The 16,076-nt window shown below is 38.8% G+C and overlaps 3 protein-coding genes across 5 annotated transcripts; 1 reads left to right on the forward strand and 2 right to left on the reverse strand.

The window, feature by feature from the left end:
- Nucleotides 1–1,174: 1,174 nt before the first annotated feature.
- Nucleotides 1,175–4,650, reverse strand: dnaaf6 (dynein axonemal assembly factor 6). Of its 3 annotated transcripts, none has more exons than XM_021309394.2 (6): nt 3,318–4,650; nt 3,114–3,183; nt 2,915–3,023; nt 2,446–2,542; nt 1,719–1,801; nt 1,175–1,466 (listed from the first exon to the last, which is right to left on the reverse strand). In XM_021309394.2, the coding sequence occupies exons 1-6, from the start codon at nt 3,411–3,413 to the stop codon at nt 1,337–1,339; spliced, it is 585 nt and encodes a 194-aa protein (XP_021165069.2). In that variant the 5' UTR covers nt 3,414–4,650; the 3' UTR covers nt 1,175–1,336. The 3 variants fall into 3 exon arrangements, with proteins under 3 accessions (XP_021165069.2, XP_012705713.2, XP_012705712.2); XM_012850259.3 differs by having other exon boundaries at nt 1,716–1,801; nt 3,114–3,180; nt 3,318–4,607; XM_012850258.3 differs by having other exon boundaries at nt 1,716–1,801; nt 3,318–4,604.
- Nucleotides 4,651–4,825: 175 nt separating this feature from the next.
- Nucleotides 4,826–5,721, forward strand: LOC105915967 (MICOS complex subunit MIC26). Its single transcript, XM_012850260.3, has one exon. The coding sequence runs from the start codon at nt 4,885–4,887 to the stop codon at nt 5,470–5,472; it is 588 nt and encodes a 195-aa protein (XP_012705714.2). The 5' UTR covers nt 4,826–4,884; the 3' UTR covers nt 5,473–5,721.
- Nucleotides 5,722–7,362: 1,641 nt separating this feature from the next.
- LOC105915965 (eukaryotic translation initiation factor 3, subunit F) lies at nt 7,363–13,840 on the reverse strand. The gene is made up of 8 exons (XM_012850257.3): nt 13,695–13,840; nt 13,446–13,516; nt 11,546–11,625; nt 11,320–11,457; nt 11,135–11,226; nt 8,523–8,659; nt 8,328–8,441; nt 7,363–7,521 (listed from the first exon to the last, which is right to left on the reverse strand). The coding sequence occupies exons 1-8, from the start codon at nt 13,804–13,806 to the stop codon at nt 7,444–7,446; spliced, it is 822 nt and encodes a 273-aa protein (XP_012705711.1). The 5' UTR covers nt 13,807–13,840; the 3' UTR covers nt 7,363–7,443.
- Nucleotides 13,841–16,076: the final 2,236 nt, after the last annotated feature.

Genomic DNA, 16,076 nt, shown 5'->3' on the forward strand with positions numbered 1-16,076 from the left:
AACCTAATAAAGCTCCTGAATTTCTCGTATGCATTTTGATTGTTGTGTGCTATCCCAAACATGTCAGTGGACCCCATCTAGCTACCACTTAATAAACTATTTGCATTGCTAAAAATGTCTGTCTTAATTTCTGCAAAGCATTTAGAGACATTACTTGGTGGGTATATATATATATATATATATATATATATATATATATATATATATATATATATATATATATGCAACATATATTTATTTAGTTTTTATGTCCACTGTGGCGCACCTGTACCCATCCTAACTAATAAAGCTCCTGAATTTCTCGTATGCATTTTGATTGTTCTTCATTTGATTGAAGAATGTCAGTGGACCCCATCAAGCTACCACTTAATAAATTGCTGAAAATCTCTGTTTTAATTTTTTGCAAACCTTTTAGAGACATTACTTGGTGGGTATTGAATCAGAGGGAATGTATTTCTTTTTTTTTTTCTTTAAAAAAGAAGCATTTAAAAACTTTGCTATATTTTTTCTTTCACTTGACAGTTATGCCCTACTTTGTCCTGGCCTTTTCCATAAAACTCTAATAAAACATATGAGAGCAAGACGTTGTAACCAGAAAAAAAAAATTTGAAAAAGGTCCTGAATACTTTTGTAGGCTATTAAAGAGGGTGTATGTTGGCAGCCTCTGCTTTCGCTCTTGCAAACAGGATCTGAAGCTGAAAAGGTTGGGAAACTCTGCTCTTGTACAATACTCCATTGCACCATCTTATGGTAAAAGTTTATTTTATTTTATTTTGATGTTAAATTCTCGTTCTTATTTTTCTATACGTAGCTGTTTTGCTTTAAGCTAATCGGGTCCAACTTCTAAACTACGCAACAATAAAAGTGTTCCCTTGCCCAATAGATAAACCAGTATTAGGCTACCTAAATAACCAATAACCATTATTTTATTTAAATATTTATATTTTCTTCAGACATGTTTTTACTTGCTGACACAAATTTGTACCATTTCTACTGTTGCTTATGAAATACCAACATGGAAATGTTTTGTCACATCCCACTACTTTAAAAGTAAATGCTTTTAAGAAAACAAAATAAAGATTATATAACATTTTCTAAAGGCAATAAAAATACGTTTAGTATTGAATAAAACATTTATTAGAACTTTTCTTCATGAAGTCAGAGATGGCAAATGAAAAAAAAGTGTGGGTTTGTTTTAACATTCACAGCAATACATGAGATTTACTTCCATCGTTGATTTTTTTAGGCACTAAACAAGTCAGTATGTATAATCTTAAAGTTCCGACCAAGATGTTTGCTTTTTTTTTAAGTGGAAAGGACTTATTTTATTCTTCTTTTACTGCATGTTGACAAAGTCCATGGGTCGCTTCATCAGCAGGGTCACCTCCAGTTCCTTTCTGTCGCTAAAGAACTGAGCTCTGCCCTCTTGACTCTGGATGGGATGGGGCAGATGTAGGCCAAGTTTACTAAAAAAAAGAGAGAAGAAAAGAAAGAAGAGACAGGTGAAAGAGACAAAGAGGGAGTGGGTGTGATGTGAAGTGGTTGAGGAGGATGTTAAGAGCTGGTTGAAGTTGTAATCAAAGCTCAGGTCACGATGTGAGACACCGACTGAAATGTGAAAATGAAATGTCTGAAGAGGCGAACTCTCACTCTGAACCTTAGCTTCTCATTACGAGATCAGAAATGAAAGACAAGATTTTCAAAGTATTTCTTACTACTTTGGTGTCCGCAGATCCAGGAACTTCTCTTTTATATCCAAGAAGACATCTGTTGCCTCTGTGTCAGGTAGTTTTATTTTCACCTAAAGGGGAAAAAAAATCTGAATCTTTCATAAACTATTGTAAATTAGTAAGATTATTATTATTATTATTATTATTATTATTATTATTATTATTACACTATTTAAAGACTTACCTACATTTCTATAGCTTTATCTTATTCTATCACACATTTGCTGTACTACAGGAATTAAATAAGGAAACAAGGTATTAAATGTCCTTTATAGAGCTCATCACTTGCTTTAAGACCTAGAAAATAAAATAATTTATTTGCCTTTTGATATCTTAAATATTTCCTGTTTATATCTGTATTCTGTATTGACAGAGAAAGAAAGAACTAACTTTCTCGGTCATCTAGGTATTTATTTGCCTTTGATTATGGTGACGCAGCTCCTTAAGCCCAGGAGTAGTGCTGGGGATACTGTGTAGATGAAAAAGAATGTGACTAGTGAGAAAAGTGTGGGTTAATTGCTAGCGATATGTATTGTCATCGCCGTATTTGACGATAAGGTCACAATGTCTGGATTTCCTAATGATAACATAGCTCCTTATTCCTTAGCCTTTAATGTTTTAAACCCACCCAATAATTTAAATTGAATACAACTATTGTCCCTGTGGGGTCTCCAGTATATATATATAAAAAAAAACAATTTGCTTTATAAATTACCAGCATGGCTTCACAGCACATTGAAGATGGGTCCTTCCCACTTAAACCAAGGAACAAATCCTGTGTTCCCACATTCTGCTTCAACATGATTTCATACCTGCACACAGTAACATCAGATTACGCATGAAAATGGCAAACAGTACATATATACATATACATACACACACACACACACACATATATATATATATATATATATATATATATATATATAGATATATATATATAGATATACATACATACATATATACCTATATACACACACATACATATATACACACACATACATACACACACACACACATATATATATATATATATATATATATATATATATATATATATATATATATATATATATATATATATATATATATATATATATATACATACATACATACATACATACATACATACATACATACGGTTCTTTATATATATATATAAACACACACACACTCGTCCTTACTCAGGTTGTGGTCGTGGGTCAGTCAGATTGTCATACTGGGAGCCCTCAACCACCTCCTCCTCACTCCAGATGTCTTTACTGTTGGTCTTTGTGTAAGCAGTAGTAGACACTGGATCAGCAAACAAATATTCAAAGTCGGTTTTGGGTTTTAAAAATGTTTATCAAAATAAATGTAAGGGAGACAAACTAGTCAACATACCTTCTTTATCTTTTTTGGGTGGGGGCCCAATGTGTCCAGGACCAAGGTGTGAGCAGGCTCTTGCATTCTGCTGAAATATAAACCCAATATATTAGGCCAAATCTACTGCACCCACACTTTTAAGTAATATATGAACTAATTGTATACAAAAAGCCTATTTATTTTAAATGAACGTGTACTCTTTATGGAGTTAGTAAGTCTTACTTTTAAGTCCTCCTCCTCCTCATCCTCCTGCTGAGTAGACAGCAGTGCAGACAGAGCCTGTAGGTCTAGGCCAGATGATACTCCCAGACATTCCATAACAGTTAAATAAAATAAAGAAAAAACCGGCCTCACAACCGCAGCTGCTACAATTAATATGCTTGATTAGCTAACCACCGGTGCTTAAAACCGAACGGTAAAAATTACATTTGACGTTGAGAAGCCAGTGACCACCGAGTTAGCAGGTTCGGACCGTTGGCGTCGATGTTTTCTGTCTCCATGGAGACGTTCAGGCTGCCATGGTAACCGGAGACGTTGACCTGGAAAGAGAAAATGAATGTCAGTCCCACTTAAAAACGGTGTAAAGTATGTTTTTCAAATGTTTATGTTTAATTTAATCACGCCTCTATAAACGTAAATAGGACATGCTAAAAAAACAAATGGGCATTCCTTTGAAAAAAATAAAATAAATAAATAAAACACACAATAATACATACATAAATACAAATACATAAATTGTGTGTTTATATAACTCTTCTGTTTAAGAAATTCAAAAATGCAACTTCAGAGGGCTTTTATACGTAGGCAGGTATTATGACGCTGCTCTACAGTATCCTGTATATGTTATTCATGATCTAACGCAGGCTAATTTAGCTGCATTGCAATCACTATTCTAAAATGTTAGAAATAAGTGGTGTAGCATTCTTCTTCAGTATTAGAAAAAACATGTTGAACTTGGAACACATTGTCAAAACATGTAAACGTTTGTGAGGTTTGTTCGTGGGATACGTCCTCTCAGTAGTCAATAAGTAGAAAAACGATTTGACCATGCAAGAAGTGCTCCATGATAAAACATTGCTTTATTCCATGAAAGGTTTGTTGTGTCAGTCTTCATTTTCTGCAAAGTTTGCAGAGGACTGGAACACACTTATTATGATTATTGGAGCAGTTGGCTTTATTTTAATTTTAAATCTCATTCTCTCAAATGGCCAACCACAAACAAGCTAATTAGCTAGTTATTACAGAAAGCTTGGGTTTGTTTGTTGCTTGTACTATATTAATGCAGCTCTCTTTACGGATGTTTTATTAAAATGTCACATCCAAAGAAAAGCAATTTCTTAGCAGTTTTATATTTTTATATTCTGATCTTATAGAAGATGGCTTGCTTTCTATTTTTATTATGAGTTTTTTGTTTTGTTTGTTTTGTTAATTGTCTCCTGTTATTTTTAAAATATTTAAAAACGGAGCCTTGCTTATAAAATAGATTGTAAAGAAAGTCAATGTCTGGTTAGTAAGAGACTAATTGTTTAAACAGTTGGTACTCTTGAAACCTTATCGTTATGTGCACACATTTTGCAGCGTTTCTTCCAAACCAAATAAACTATAAGCTTAGTGAAAATAACTTAGCATGTGAGAGGAAAACAGTTTATAAAGGTATATATATTTAAGCATCACTGCGGATAGTCAGTTCTTTTTTTCTGTCGCGCTAGAAAAAAAAAAACGCGACGTCAGTGCGTCTTGTCCCTCGGCGGACTCCGTAGCCAGCGCGCGCATATGGTCCTCCTGGATCATGTTGAAGGTGACAGGTAGAGTCATGCCGGGCGCCTCGAGTCTCCTGCCGTTCGCCGTGTTTGCGGCCGACGCGGACGGCGAGGCGGACGCCGCGTCCCCGGTGAAGCTGGAGGAGCTGTCGCTGTACACCGGCCCCCCTCCTCCTCCGCCGACCGCCCGCCACGAGGAGCCCGAAGCGGGCCAGCTGGAGGAGACCGTGGCCACCGTCCGGAAGTTAGCGGAGCCGTACGCGACCTGGTGTCAGGGAACGTACGCTCAGATCCGGCCCGGAGTTCAGAGGGTCGTCCGGTTCGGGAGCGACGCGTACGCCTATCTGCAGAACCCCCCCAAGGACTTCTACCCCCGGGCGGGAATCATCGGTGTCGCCGGAGTCGTCGGCCTCTTCCTGGCCAGAGGATCCCGGGTTAAGAAGGTCCTGTACCCGGCGGGCTTGGTCACCCTGAGCGCCTCCCTCTACTACCCGGAGCAGGCGGCGGCCGTCGCCAGGTCCACGGGGGACTCCGTGTACGACGCCGCGGTGAAGAGCTACGCGGCCGTGGAGAAGATCCTGAAGTCTCAGAGCAAAGGAAAGAAAAAGGAGGACTGAGGACCGCAGTTTAAAAAGCCCGCAGATCAACCAGCAGCTTCATCCGCTGCTCCGCCCGGATGGAGCCTTTAGACGTGACCTTAAAACCCTTTGCACTATGCTGCACTTGTAACTCAGGATTCCCAGCTTTAAAAAAACAAAACACCCACAAAAAAAAAAAAAAAAAACGTACCTCTGCTTCTGATTGTAAAATGTATATTTATGTAGAATTTAATAACCGGCTCAGATTAAAAATCACGGTTAAACACATCTGCTTTGTTTGGCGTTTGGTCTGTGAAATATATTGTACTACGTCACCCTCTTTCAAAACTACTTTGACCCATTTAGGCATAAATACAAGAAAAAGAGAGAAATATTCCCTCCAAGACTATCAAGTTAGATTCTGGCAGATTTATTTGTTTTTATCTAGGCCATTGGCCGGCAAATAAAGTATTTACCTCTGGAAGGCGCTTTCATGGTTTGAGCTTTAATACTTTTTAATCTGTTGCACGTGTCAAACTCAAGGAGCCAATAAAAAAGGCTTATGTCATAGAGGCATATATTCTTTTAAATTGTATAAAGTGGCTAAAACTGTGCCTCCTGTAGCGATGTTGATTGTTTTTTATTTAGAATGTGTAGTAACAGCATGCTGCCACTAGAGGCCACTTTTCCCTCAATACATTAAAACCTACCCAGAAATTAAAAAACTTAAAAAGCGTTTTTCTGGACACAGACGCTTTTCAAAACAAAACAAAACAAAAAAAATTAAAATACGAAAAATCATAATAGGGAAAAGCAAGTTTAAATAAGTGGATTTTTAGAAAAAGTGATGCAGATTTATCAGTTTTAAGTGTAACACACCAATATGAACTTTATTTTTTTTGCAGATAAACTGGTCTTAAATGTGCTACTTTATTTATTCTTACTGTACATCTTTTATATTTCTGTGAAATTAAATGATTAAATCAAAAGTATCATCTATAAATGTGTAATGAACCCCTTTAATTACTCCATGAGGTCAAAGTGGCCCAGTACAGAAATGAGTTTGACACCCCGGGTTTATTCCAGGTTTTTTCAGCTAATCTACTAGAATTTAATACAAGCTTTCCACACATTCATGTCAACGCTCCAGATTAAATTTTCCTTTGTTCCCAATCCTCATCAGTCAGTTGTACAAATGCAAAAGTTTACTGTCGATATCGCTACCGTAGTTAGATGCTGAAACCTGGAGGAAAAGATTAGTTGCAGATAAAACAGTGGACAGCAGATGAATGAATGATGGAGTGCGCACAGATGAATGTTTATACTGTTGCTTAATGATTTATTTTTAAAGAACACAAACACTGAATTAAAACTCAACCTTTTATTCAACCAACTTTTTACCAAAACTACACGGTTTTAAAATATAAAGCACGTGCTCCCTGATCTCTTTGAAGGGGGCGGAGCTTAGTGGATGGGCATTCCTGGATCTCCGTTGTGATTGGTTGGGAGGATGTAACGACTGTAGTATTAACCTTTATGATAAAAGTTCTATTGAACTTTTGTCATATAAAGTTCAATAGAACTTTGTTCTTTTTTTTATTGACCCTTCCGATTCAATCATTTTCCAGACTGCGTAGGAAACACGCAGTTTTTTTTACCGGCAGAGCGGAGCGGCTGTACTTTTTTTTTTTTAATTAGACAAAAAGAAGGTGAGAAAAAGTCAGTTTCTGATGATAAAAGCAGTTGCATGGAATCCAGAGTCAAGCCAAACAAAATCTGAAATCACTAAACCTGGGGAACGGAAATGGAAAAAGCGTGATTACATCTGGAACACCATGTGTCCTTTTAAAGCTCAGCAGCTATGTGCGAAAATCCTGCAATGTTTTTAAAAAAGGAGGCGTCGCTGAAGAAAAGAGATCAACTCCGTTCTGACTGTGGAACACCTTTATTCATCTCAGCTGAAAGAAAAAGTACGAATCAAAACTTAAATAGGACTCGAAAGATGTTTCCTCAGAGCAGCACCAGCTTCTCATTCAGAGCGATCTGTGCTTGGGTCAGGTTAGACAGGTAGGTCACCATCAGCAGGTCCTGCAAACACAAAGCATTTCTTTAGATTACAACCAGGAAGCATTTTACTGTGACGCAGGGAGAAAGGCCGAGACCAGGGCTGTCCAAACTTTCCTTCACTTGGGCCAAAACTAAGTCAAAAATACATCAGGGCCACGAAAAAAAAAGGATTTGTTTTAATTATCTATCTATATCTATATCTATATATATATCTATATATATATCTATATCTATATATATATATATATATATATATATATATATCTATATATATATATATATATATATATATATATATATATAAATTCTATTTTTTTACCTTCTCCACAAAATATCTGCATGAAATACTTTAATTAAATGATTCAGATTTTCTGTTGGACAGAGAATATGCAAATAGATGCAAAACTTAATAGTTTTGCACATTTGCCAAATAAAAATCTGGTCATCCAGTTTTCAAAATCTCTTAGAATTGACTGGCTTTTTATTTTTTTATGCCTTTTCTCAGCAATGACAGCAGCATTTTGGTCGGTCTTTCTTTTAAAACGCTGGCTGTGTTCAACCAATTCTAATAAACAAATAGTGGAGTTTTTGCACGAAAGTCTGCATTTATGTCATTGGATAGTTGTGGACCCATTTGCTATGAAATTAAAGAGAATGTAAAAAAAAAATGTAGTGAGTGAAAGACAAATAATTTGTCTTATACTTAATATTTTCAACTGAAAGAAGATTTTAACTTGTCTGTAATAATTTTCCCTAAATAAAAAGCGGTGCCTGTGGAGCCAAATCATGTAAAAATGCAGCTGAGCAGATCTTTGAGGAGCACTTACGTTGATGTTGGAGTTGAGCATGTTCTCAAAGTCCTCTGCAGAGATGGTCGGCACCTTGTTGACCAGGTCCATGAGGAACCGGCCAACGCTGTTGTCTGCCGTCGCCTTGCCGGACTGAGACACACAGATCCAGGATTACGGTCAGACTTTTACGTCTAGCAGGCGTTCAGGCCGGAGCCCGGCGGCGCCACTCACCAGCACATCCTCGATGTACGCCAGCACCGTGGTCAGCATGTCCTGTATCCGCGACGCAGCGCACCCCACCTGGGACAGGTCTGAGGTCAGCCCCTTGGTACGGCTGGGCGTCAGACGAGTTCTCTGGAGAAGATCCACTGCGACGCAAAAAAAATGTCATTACACGCCGGAGTTCAGCTGAGTTTCTTCATTTCGTGACTTGGACCTGGCGTCTAGGTTCTGGTGGGCCCGTTCCAAAGTCAGTGTTGATGTGGGTTTGGGAGATTGGAGGAGAACTTTGAGAATCTGGAGTTACGCCCCACAGCATGATGCTCCCACCACCATGCTTGAGAAATGCCACACAAGTCTCAAATACTTGTTTTGTGGTATAGAGTCTAAAAATGACAACTTTGGTCTCATTGGACTCAAAAAAAAAAATAACTAAATAAAAATCAGTCCACAATGTACATGGGCTGGTCATATAATTAGAATATCATGAAAAAGCTGATTATTTTTTAATCAGTACTTCCATTCAAAGTGAAACTAGTATATTATATTCATTTATTACACACAAACCGATATGTTTCAAGTATTTTTTTTTTTATTTTGATGATTATAACTGACAGCTAATGAAAAACCCAAACTCAGAAAATTAGAATATTACTTAAGACAAAACAAAATAGATTCCCAGAAATGTTGGCCACCAGTATTAACATGTAAAGTATGAGCATGTAAAGTATGAGCATGTAAAGTATGAGCATGTAAAGTATGAGCATGTAAAGTATGAGCATGTAAAGTATTAACATGTAAAGTATGAGCATGTAAAGTATGAGCATGTAAAGTATGAGCATGTAAAGTATTAACATGTAAAGTATTAACATGTAAAGTATGAGCATGTAAAGTATGAGCATGTAAAGTATGAGCATGTTAAGTATTAACATGCAAAGTATGAGCATGTAAAATATGAGCATGTAAAGTATGAGCATGTAAAGTATGAGCATGTAAAGTATTAACATGTAAAGTATGAGCATGTAAAGTATGAGCATGTAAAGTATGAGCATGTGAAGTATGAGCATGTGAAGTATTAACATGTAAAGTATTAACATGTAAAGTATTAACATGTAAAGTATGAGCATGTAAAGTATGAGCATGTAAAGTATGAGCATGTTAAGTATGAGCATGTTAAGTATTAACATGTAAAGTATGAGCATGTAAAGTATGAGCATGTAAAGTATGAGCATGTAAAGTATGAGCATGTAAAATATGAGCATGTAAAATATGAGCATGTAAAATATGAGCATGTAAAGTATAAGCATGTAAAGTATGAGCATGTAAAGTATTAACATGTAAAGTATGAGCATGTAAAGTATGAGCATGTAAAGTATGAGCATGTAAAGTATTAACATGTAAAGTATGAGCATGTAAAATATGAGCATGTAAAGTATTAGCATGTAAAGTATTAGCATGTAAAGTATTAGCATGTAAAGTATTAGCATGTAAAGTATTAGCATGTAAAGTATTAGCATGTAAAATATGAGCATGTAATGTATTAACATGTAAAGTATTAACATGTAAAGTATGAGCATGTAAAGTATGAGCATGTAAAGTATGAGCATGTAAAGTATGAGCATGTAAAATATGAGCATGTAAAATATGAGCATGTAAAGTATTAGCATGTAATGTATTAACATGTAAAGTATTAACATGTAAAATATGAGCATGTAAAATATGAGCATGTAAAATATGAGCATGTAAAGTATGAGCATGTAAAGTATGAGCATGTAAAGTATTAGCATGTAAAGTATTAGCATGTAAAGTATTAGCATGTAAAGTATTAACATGTAAAGTATAAGCATGTCCAGCACTCAGTACTTTAGTCAAGGCTCCTTTTCCCTGGATTATTGCATCAATGCGGCGTGGTATGGAGTCCATCGGTGTGTAGCTCTGCTCAGGTGTTATGAGAGCCCAGGTTGCTCTGATAGAGGCCTTCAGCTCTTCAGCATTGTTAGGTCTGGTGTATCTCATCTTCCTCTTCAAAATACTCCATAGATTTTCTACGAGGATAAGGTCAGGCGAGTTTGCTGGCCAATTAAGAAAAGGAGCACCAAGGTCCTCCGGTTCTGGTAGCTTTGGTGCCAAGTCCAACTGTCCAGTCAGCAGTCTTCCCTATGACTGTGTCGCCTACAGAACTAGACTGAGGGACCATTTAAAGGCCTTTTCAGGAGCTTTGAGTTAATTAGCTGATTAGTGCGTGGCACCTATTGGACCTTTTCACAATATCCTAATTTTCTCAGATCATGAATTTGGTCTTTTCAATAGTTGTAAGTTAGAATAATCAAAATTAAAAGAAATAAACACTTGAAATATATCAGTCTGTGTGTAATGAGTTAATAGAATATACAAGTTTCACTTTTTGAGTGGAATTAGTGGAAAAAAAAGGAAACGGGAAAATGATCCCAAACACGTTTTCTACATTAGGAAAAAAAAAAACATAAAAAGCTTTTACAAACGCCTGATTTCAGCAGTTTGGTGACGGTCTGCTTTGACCCATTAAACAAACCACGTGAAAGGCGCCGTTAAAAGCCGGACATATGAACGTTTATGGGTGGAAACGGCCTCCTCTGCACCCTTACCGCCTATCCTCTCAGTGTCGTAGTAGATGTACTTGATAGTGAGTGGGGTGAACATGACACCGACCGTCTTTCCTGGCACACCCATCTGGGCACTGAAGGAGACAAACAGACATTCCAGAAGGTCATCCTGAGCCTGAAGGCACACACACACACACACACACACACATACGGACAGAGCAGGTCACCTGACGTAGGCGCGGATGCTCATCTTGCCGCTCTGCAGCGCGCTGTCCACGGTCAGGTGGATGGGGTTGGTGGCCTCTCGGCTGTAGTACTCGTGGATGAGCACGGAGTGCTCGGTGATATCAAAGCCCGTGGCGTACCTGCGAGGAGGGAAGTCAGTCTGCTGTGGACCCGTCGCCGCCGTAGTATTAAAAACTAAAAGACACTTTTTAGGCACCGCCGACTCACCATCCGATGATGACCTCTGTGGGCGACACCCTCTTGTGAAGCTCGTACATGTTCTTGGCAAACTCCATGTCCACAGCCACCTGCAGACACAGACATAAACTCTGACTGCACATCTGGACTTTGCAGCACTCACTCCAGGCTCCACTTCAAACAGCAGAGTGAGCTCCTGCTGTTTGAAGTGAACATGAAAAGTGTGCAGCGGCTCTGCTGCAAACACTGGGAGAAGGTTTCTGGCTGCACAGCATCTGCACATGTCCACAAAAGCAGAACGGCCTTTGATTTGATTGTAATCTGGCAATTAGGGCTGCTAGACATTAGAAAAATCACTAGTATAAATACTGCAGGCGTACTTACGATTCCCCAAAATAATACGTAACCATTTGCTGAGGCATGCCTAAAAACGTGCAGCAAAGGAACGACTCAACTGCTGATTTGAGTTTGCTAAATAATAATAATAAATACTAGAGCTGTCAATTTGAATAGCGATTAATCACATGATCTCCATAGTTAACTCGAGACCAATCGCAAATTAATCGCATATGTTATCTTTTTATTTCTGAAAGTGTAAAAGCCTATTTGGGCTTTCTTAAAATGCAATTATGCAATAAATGACACTAGCAAAAAAAAAAAAACATCTTTGTACAAAAAAAAAAATATTTTTATTTTTCGAGCACTTCAGAATTGTAAAGAAAACATCCTGGTGCCATAAAATGTTAAACTCTGGCCAATAATGGTTAAATCGCCAATCATATCTCCATGTGTAAACAAATGTGTAAATAAATACCCATTTTAATGCCAAATAATGGTATTACGCGTCATAAAAATGAATACATTATGGATTTTAATAAAGTCGCAAGTTTTCTTATTGATTTTTTTCCCACTCTCTCACACACATCTAATCCTGAACTTTCACACCAACAACAGTTTCTTCGTCTTTTTTTGCACGCTGTTTATTTCCCCAAAAGCCCAAAGTCACATATAATAAGCGGACTGGGCAACAGTGAGCGCCGCTCTGGTTTGCTACAGTCTCTACTGGGGAAAAAACATTAGGGGATTGTGTGTGTGTGTGTTTTGACGTGTGATTAACGTGTGCATTTTTTTTGTCGTTAAAGTCTAACAAACTTAATGCGTTAAAACTGACAGCCCTAATAAATACATATCATACACAAGAGCAATTTGGATATGGAAGCAAGCGCAGCACTCCAGCTACGTCACAAAAACACAGAAAAAGGTTTGGACCTTCGGGTGTAAAACCTGTAACCATTGTACAGATTTTTTTATTTATTCTCATCTTTATTTTTATTTTATTTTTTAACAACGGCAGCCGGTCAGGACTGCATCGGCCACGTCGTGCTTTCTCTTTGCATTTTCTCTTTCGTCAAATTTGTTTTCTACAATCAGAGTCATTTACAAGAACAATGGGCGGCGCTGGCTTTTAATTAAGGCATCATAATAAAGGGGACTGAGAACAAACGCAAACCACATTTGGATTTTTTTGTAGGAAGAAAAAACAAAAACAAGAAAATAAGTAAAATAAAGATTTCATTCAACTTCCATTGTGTTGGCATGTTTACTTCGTTAAAATTTTTTAAATAAATTAATTTACTTTAACTGAAAGTAAATTACTGTTTGTAACAATGGAATAATGAGAATATACAGTATATTTAGCTGAATAACTGTTACACGTCAGTCCCAATATCAACAATCTAAAACACAAACCATTTGCTTTTATTGAAACCAGGGAAGTCGGGTTCTGTTTTGCAGGACTGCAAAACTCATTTGAATTTTTTGAGATGTCCATTTTGAAAAAAAAAACGAAAAAACGAAAAGACCCGAAATTGCTGGTGTGTTAACGCCAGTAAGCAGGAGCTGACGGTCCCCAGATGTTTCACCAGCTCACCTCATCCTCAGACTCGTTGTGGGGGACGGAGAAGCAGTTGGTCACCTCTATGGAGTGCTTGTCAATGGTACCTGAAACAGACACACGGCAGAAACGAGTCAGAACGGGAATCTGAATCAGACTGAGCCGAGACAACATGTGTTAGCAGCAGAGCTAATGCTAACGGCTCATCCATCCGCCCGCTCCGTCGCCATATCACTCCGCCGGGGAGAGAAAAGAGAGGGACGTCTCGGCCCGGGTTTAGCTTACCCAGAAGGGTTCCGATGACCCGGCTCGCTCCCTCATTCCTTCGCTCGTACGAGTCGCAGATCGAAGCGAGAACGACGGGATGGATTTTCACCACTGGCCCGTACACCGACATCTTGGCGAAAAAGGAACTCACGACGCCTGCGGTGCGCGGATACGCCGCCGCCTAGAGGCCGGAGGCCAAACTGCTGCCTCTGTGCCGCTCGCGGCCGATCCGCGTCGATGTGTCGGTTCTTTTAGCTGAACGACAGGAGCCGAGTCTTCTCGACTCACCGTCACTTGATCCTCGTATCGTTGCACGTTTAGTCCACTGAAGACCATTTAAAGGCCGTTTTGAGTTAATTAGCTCATTAAAGTATGGCACCAGGTGTCTTCAATGTTGGACTTTTTCACAGTGTTGTAATTTTCTGAGATACTGAGTTTGGGGTTACATTAAATTATCCATCCATTTTCAAACACACTTATCCCTATTGGGATCGGGAGGGGTGCTGGTGCCTATCTACAGCTGTCAACAAGAGGCGGGGTACACCCTGGACAGGTCGCCAGTCTATCGCAGAACAACACTAGATACAAACAGGATAAACAGCCATTCTCACACACACTCACACCTAAGGAGAATTTAGAGAAGCCAATTAACCTAACAGTCAAGTTTTTGGACTGTGGGAGGAAGCTGGAGTACCCGGAGAGAACACACAGGAAGAACATGCAAACTGTGCCACTGTGCAGCCCACAACTGTTCTTAGTTCTTTAAATGTGTCTTAGATCTAAAAGGAGCACTAGAAAATAATTATTAAAAACTGAAATTACAGTTGTTCAATTGTCACAAACAAATCCTACAATCACATACACTCATTTATACTGTTTTTCATAGTCTGTTGGTGTTTTACTGAAATATACATATAGGTTTCTGCACATCAATCTCAAATTGTTAACTTCTCAAATTTCCTGAGCATGCTAATTTGGTCCTCTCTCTCTCTCTCTCTCTCTCTCTCTCTCTCTCTCTCTATATATATATATATATATATATATATATATATATATATATATATATATATATATATATATATATATATACATCCATTTTCTGATCCGCATAATCCCTCATGGGGTCGCAGGGTGCCTATCTCCAGCGTTCATATATATATATATATATATATATATATATATATATATATATATATATATAGTTGTACATTTAGTGTGGTCACCTTTGTTGCTGTGCCAGATATATGGAGCTAGAAATTCAACAAACCGAAGATCCATTTGGGAGCCGATAGAGCAGAGCCAAATGATTCGGATCCCAAAAAGAAGAGACAACATTTCCACCACTAACGCAAATGGCAGATCACGAATTAGAAGCTAATTTAATCAAAGTCAGTGTTATCATTGATGATTCAACAGGTCCGCGTGGCAACTCTTCCTTATTATTAAGAATAAACGCTGTATTTTTAATAGAGCTTATATAGCTATATAAGAATAAAAAAAAAGCCAGAAAATACTTAGATTCCCGGCATTAACCGAATTATAAAATAAAACAGCCGACACAGACTAAGAGTAAGACTAATACGTCATGATTGACTTTTGTAAATGCATAATTAAGGAGGTTTCTGCTCCACGCTGAGGGTCCGGCAGCCAGGAGGAGCAGCAGGAGGAGGAGGAGGAGGTCCGTCCCCCCCGCGCCGTGGCAATGACTGAGGCAGCGCTGACAGGGGCTGGACTGACGACAGCATCCTCCGCCGCCCAGAGGCTCCACACCTGACCGACTCCATCAGAGCCGCGCAGATCATGAAGCTGCCGGGTGATCCCGACGCCACCATTTTCACGCCATGCGCCACAGACGCGTCTGCGTAAACGTTCAACCTAAAGTGCGTTCGCTGCGCTGCGCTTTTTTCACCTTTTGGCTTTTGATTTAGTGCGTGACCGAATCGAGGTGCTTTCTCGTTTCCTCAAGAGAGAGGGAGAGATAGAGAGAGGGAGCGAGCGAGCGAGAGAGAGAGAGGGAGAGGGGGAGAGAAACAACCCCAGAAGAAGAGCGCACGGATCCTGCGTCGCTTTTACCCAAAGCAGACATGGGTGGAATCAAATCGGGGATAATCAAACCGGCTCGATCATGGAGCAGATTCGCCTTCTCCTCGCCATAAAACGATCAGCTCGATCCGGGTCGGAAGTTGCGACGCTGAGCAGGTAGGATGTTTTCTGACACGCGTCCAGACGCTTTTAGAGTCACCCCTGGCCGACTCGGAGGGACTCTGTTAACAGAGGCTATTTCTGATCCATCCATCAGCAGCATAGTGCGTCATCTTGATTGCCACTCTCCTTCTAGCCCCGTCTCTCTCTCTCTCTCTTTTTCTTTTTCTCCTGCGACCAGTTGCCTAAATGGAGGCA

Source organism: Fundulus heteroclitus, chromosome 6 (genome assembly GCF_011125445.2).
Source record: "Fundulus heteroclitus isolate FHET01 chromosome 6, MU-UCD_Fhet_4.1, whole genome shotgun sequence".
Lineage (NCBI taxonomy): Eukaryota > Metazoa > Chordata > Actinopteri > Cyprinodontiformes > Fundulidae > Fundulus > Fundulus heteroclitus.

Bases quoted from the DNA above. Each gene is read 5' to 3' on its own strand.
- dnaaf6 (XM_012850258.3), bottom strand. From the start codon at position 3,413: ATGGAATGTCTGGGAGTATCATCTGGCCTAGACCTACAGGCTCTGTCT. The intron at 3,184-3,317 runs GTAAGACTTACT...TTTATATTTCAG, and splicing joins AGGAGGAGGAGGACTTAAAA to CAGAATGCAAGAGCCTGCTC. The intron at 2,543-2,914 runs GTAAGGACGAGT...TACTGTGTGCAG, and splicing joins GACCCACGACCACAACCTGA to GTATGAAATCATGTTGAAGC.
- LOC105915967 (XM_012850260.3), top strand. From the start codon at position 4,885: ATGTTGAAGGTGACAGGTAGAGTCATGCCGGGCGCCTCGAGTCTCCTG.
- LOC105915965 (XM_012850257.3), bottom strand. From the start codon at position 13,806: ATGTCGGTGTACGGGCCAGTGGTGAAAATCCATCCCGTCGTTCTCGCT. The intron at 13,517-13,694 runs GTAAGCTAAACC...TGTCTGTTTCAG, and splicing joins GGTCATCGGAACCCTTCTGG to GTACCATTGACAAGCACTCC. The intron at 8,442-8,522 runs GTGAGTGGCGCC...TGTGTGTCTCAG, and splicing joins CGTACATCGAGGATGTGCTG to TCCGGCAAGGCGACGGCAGA.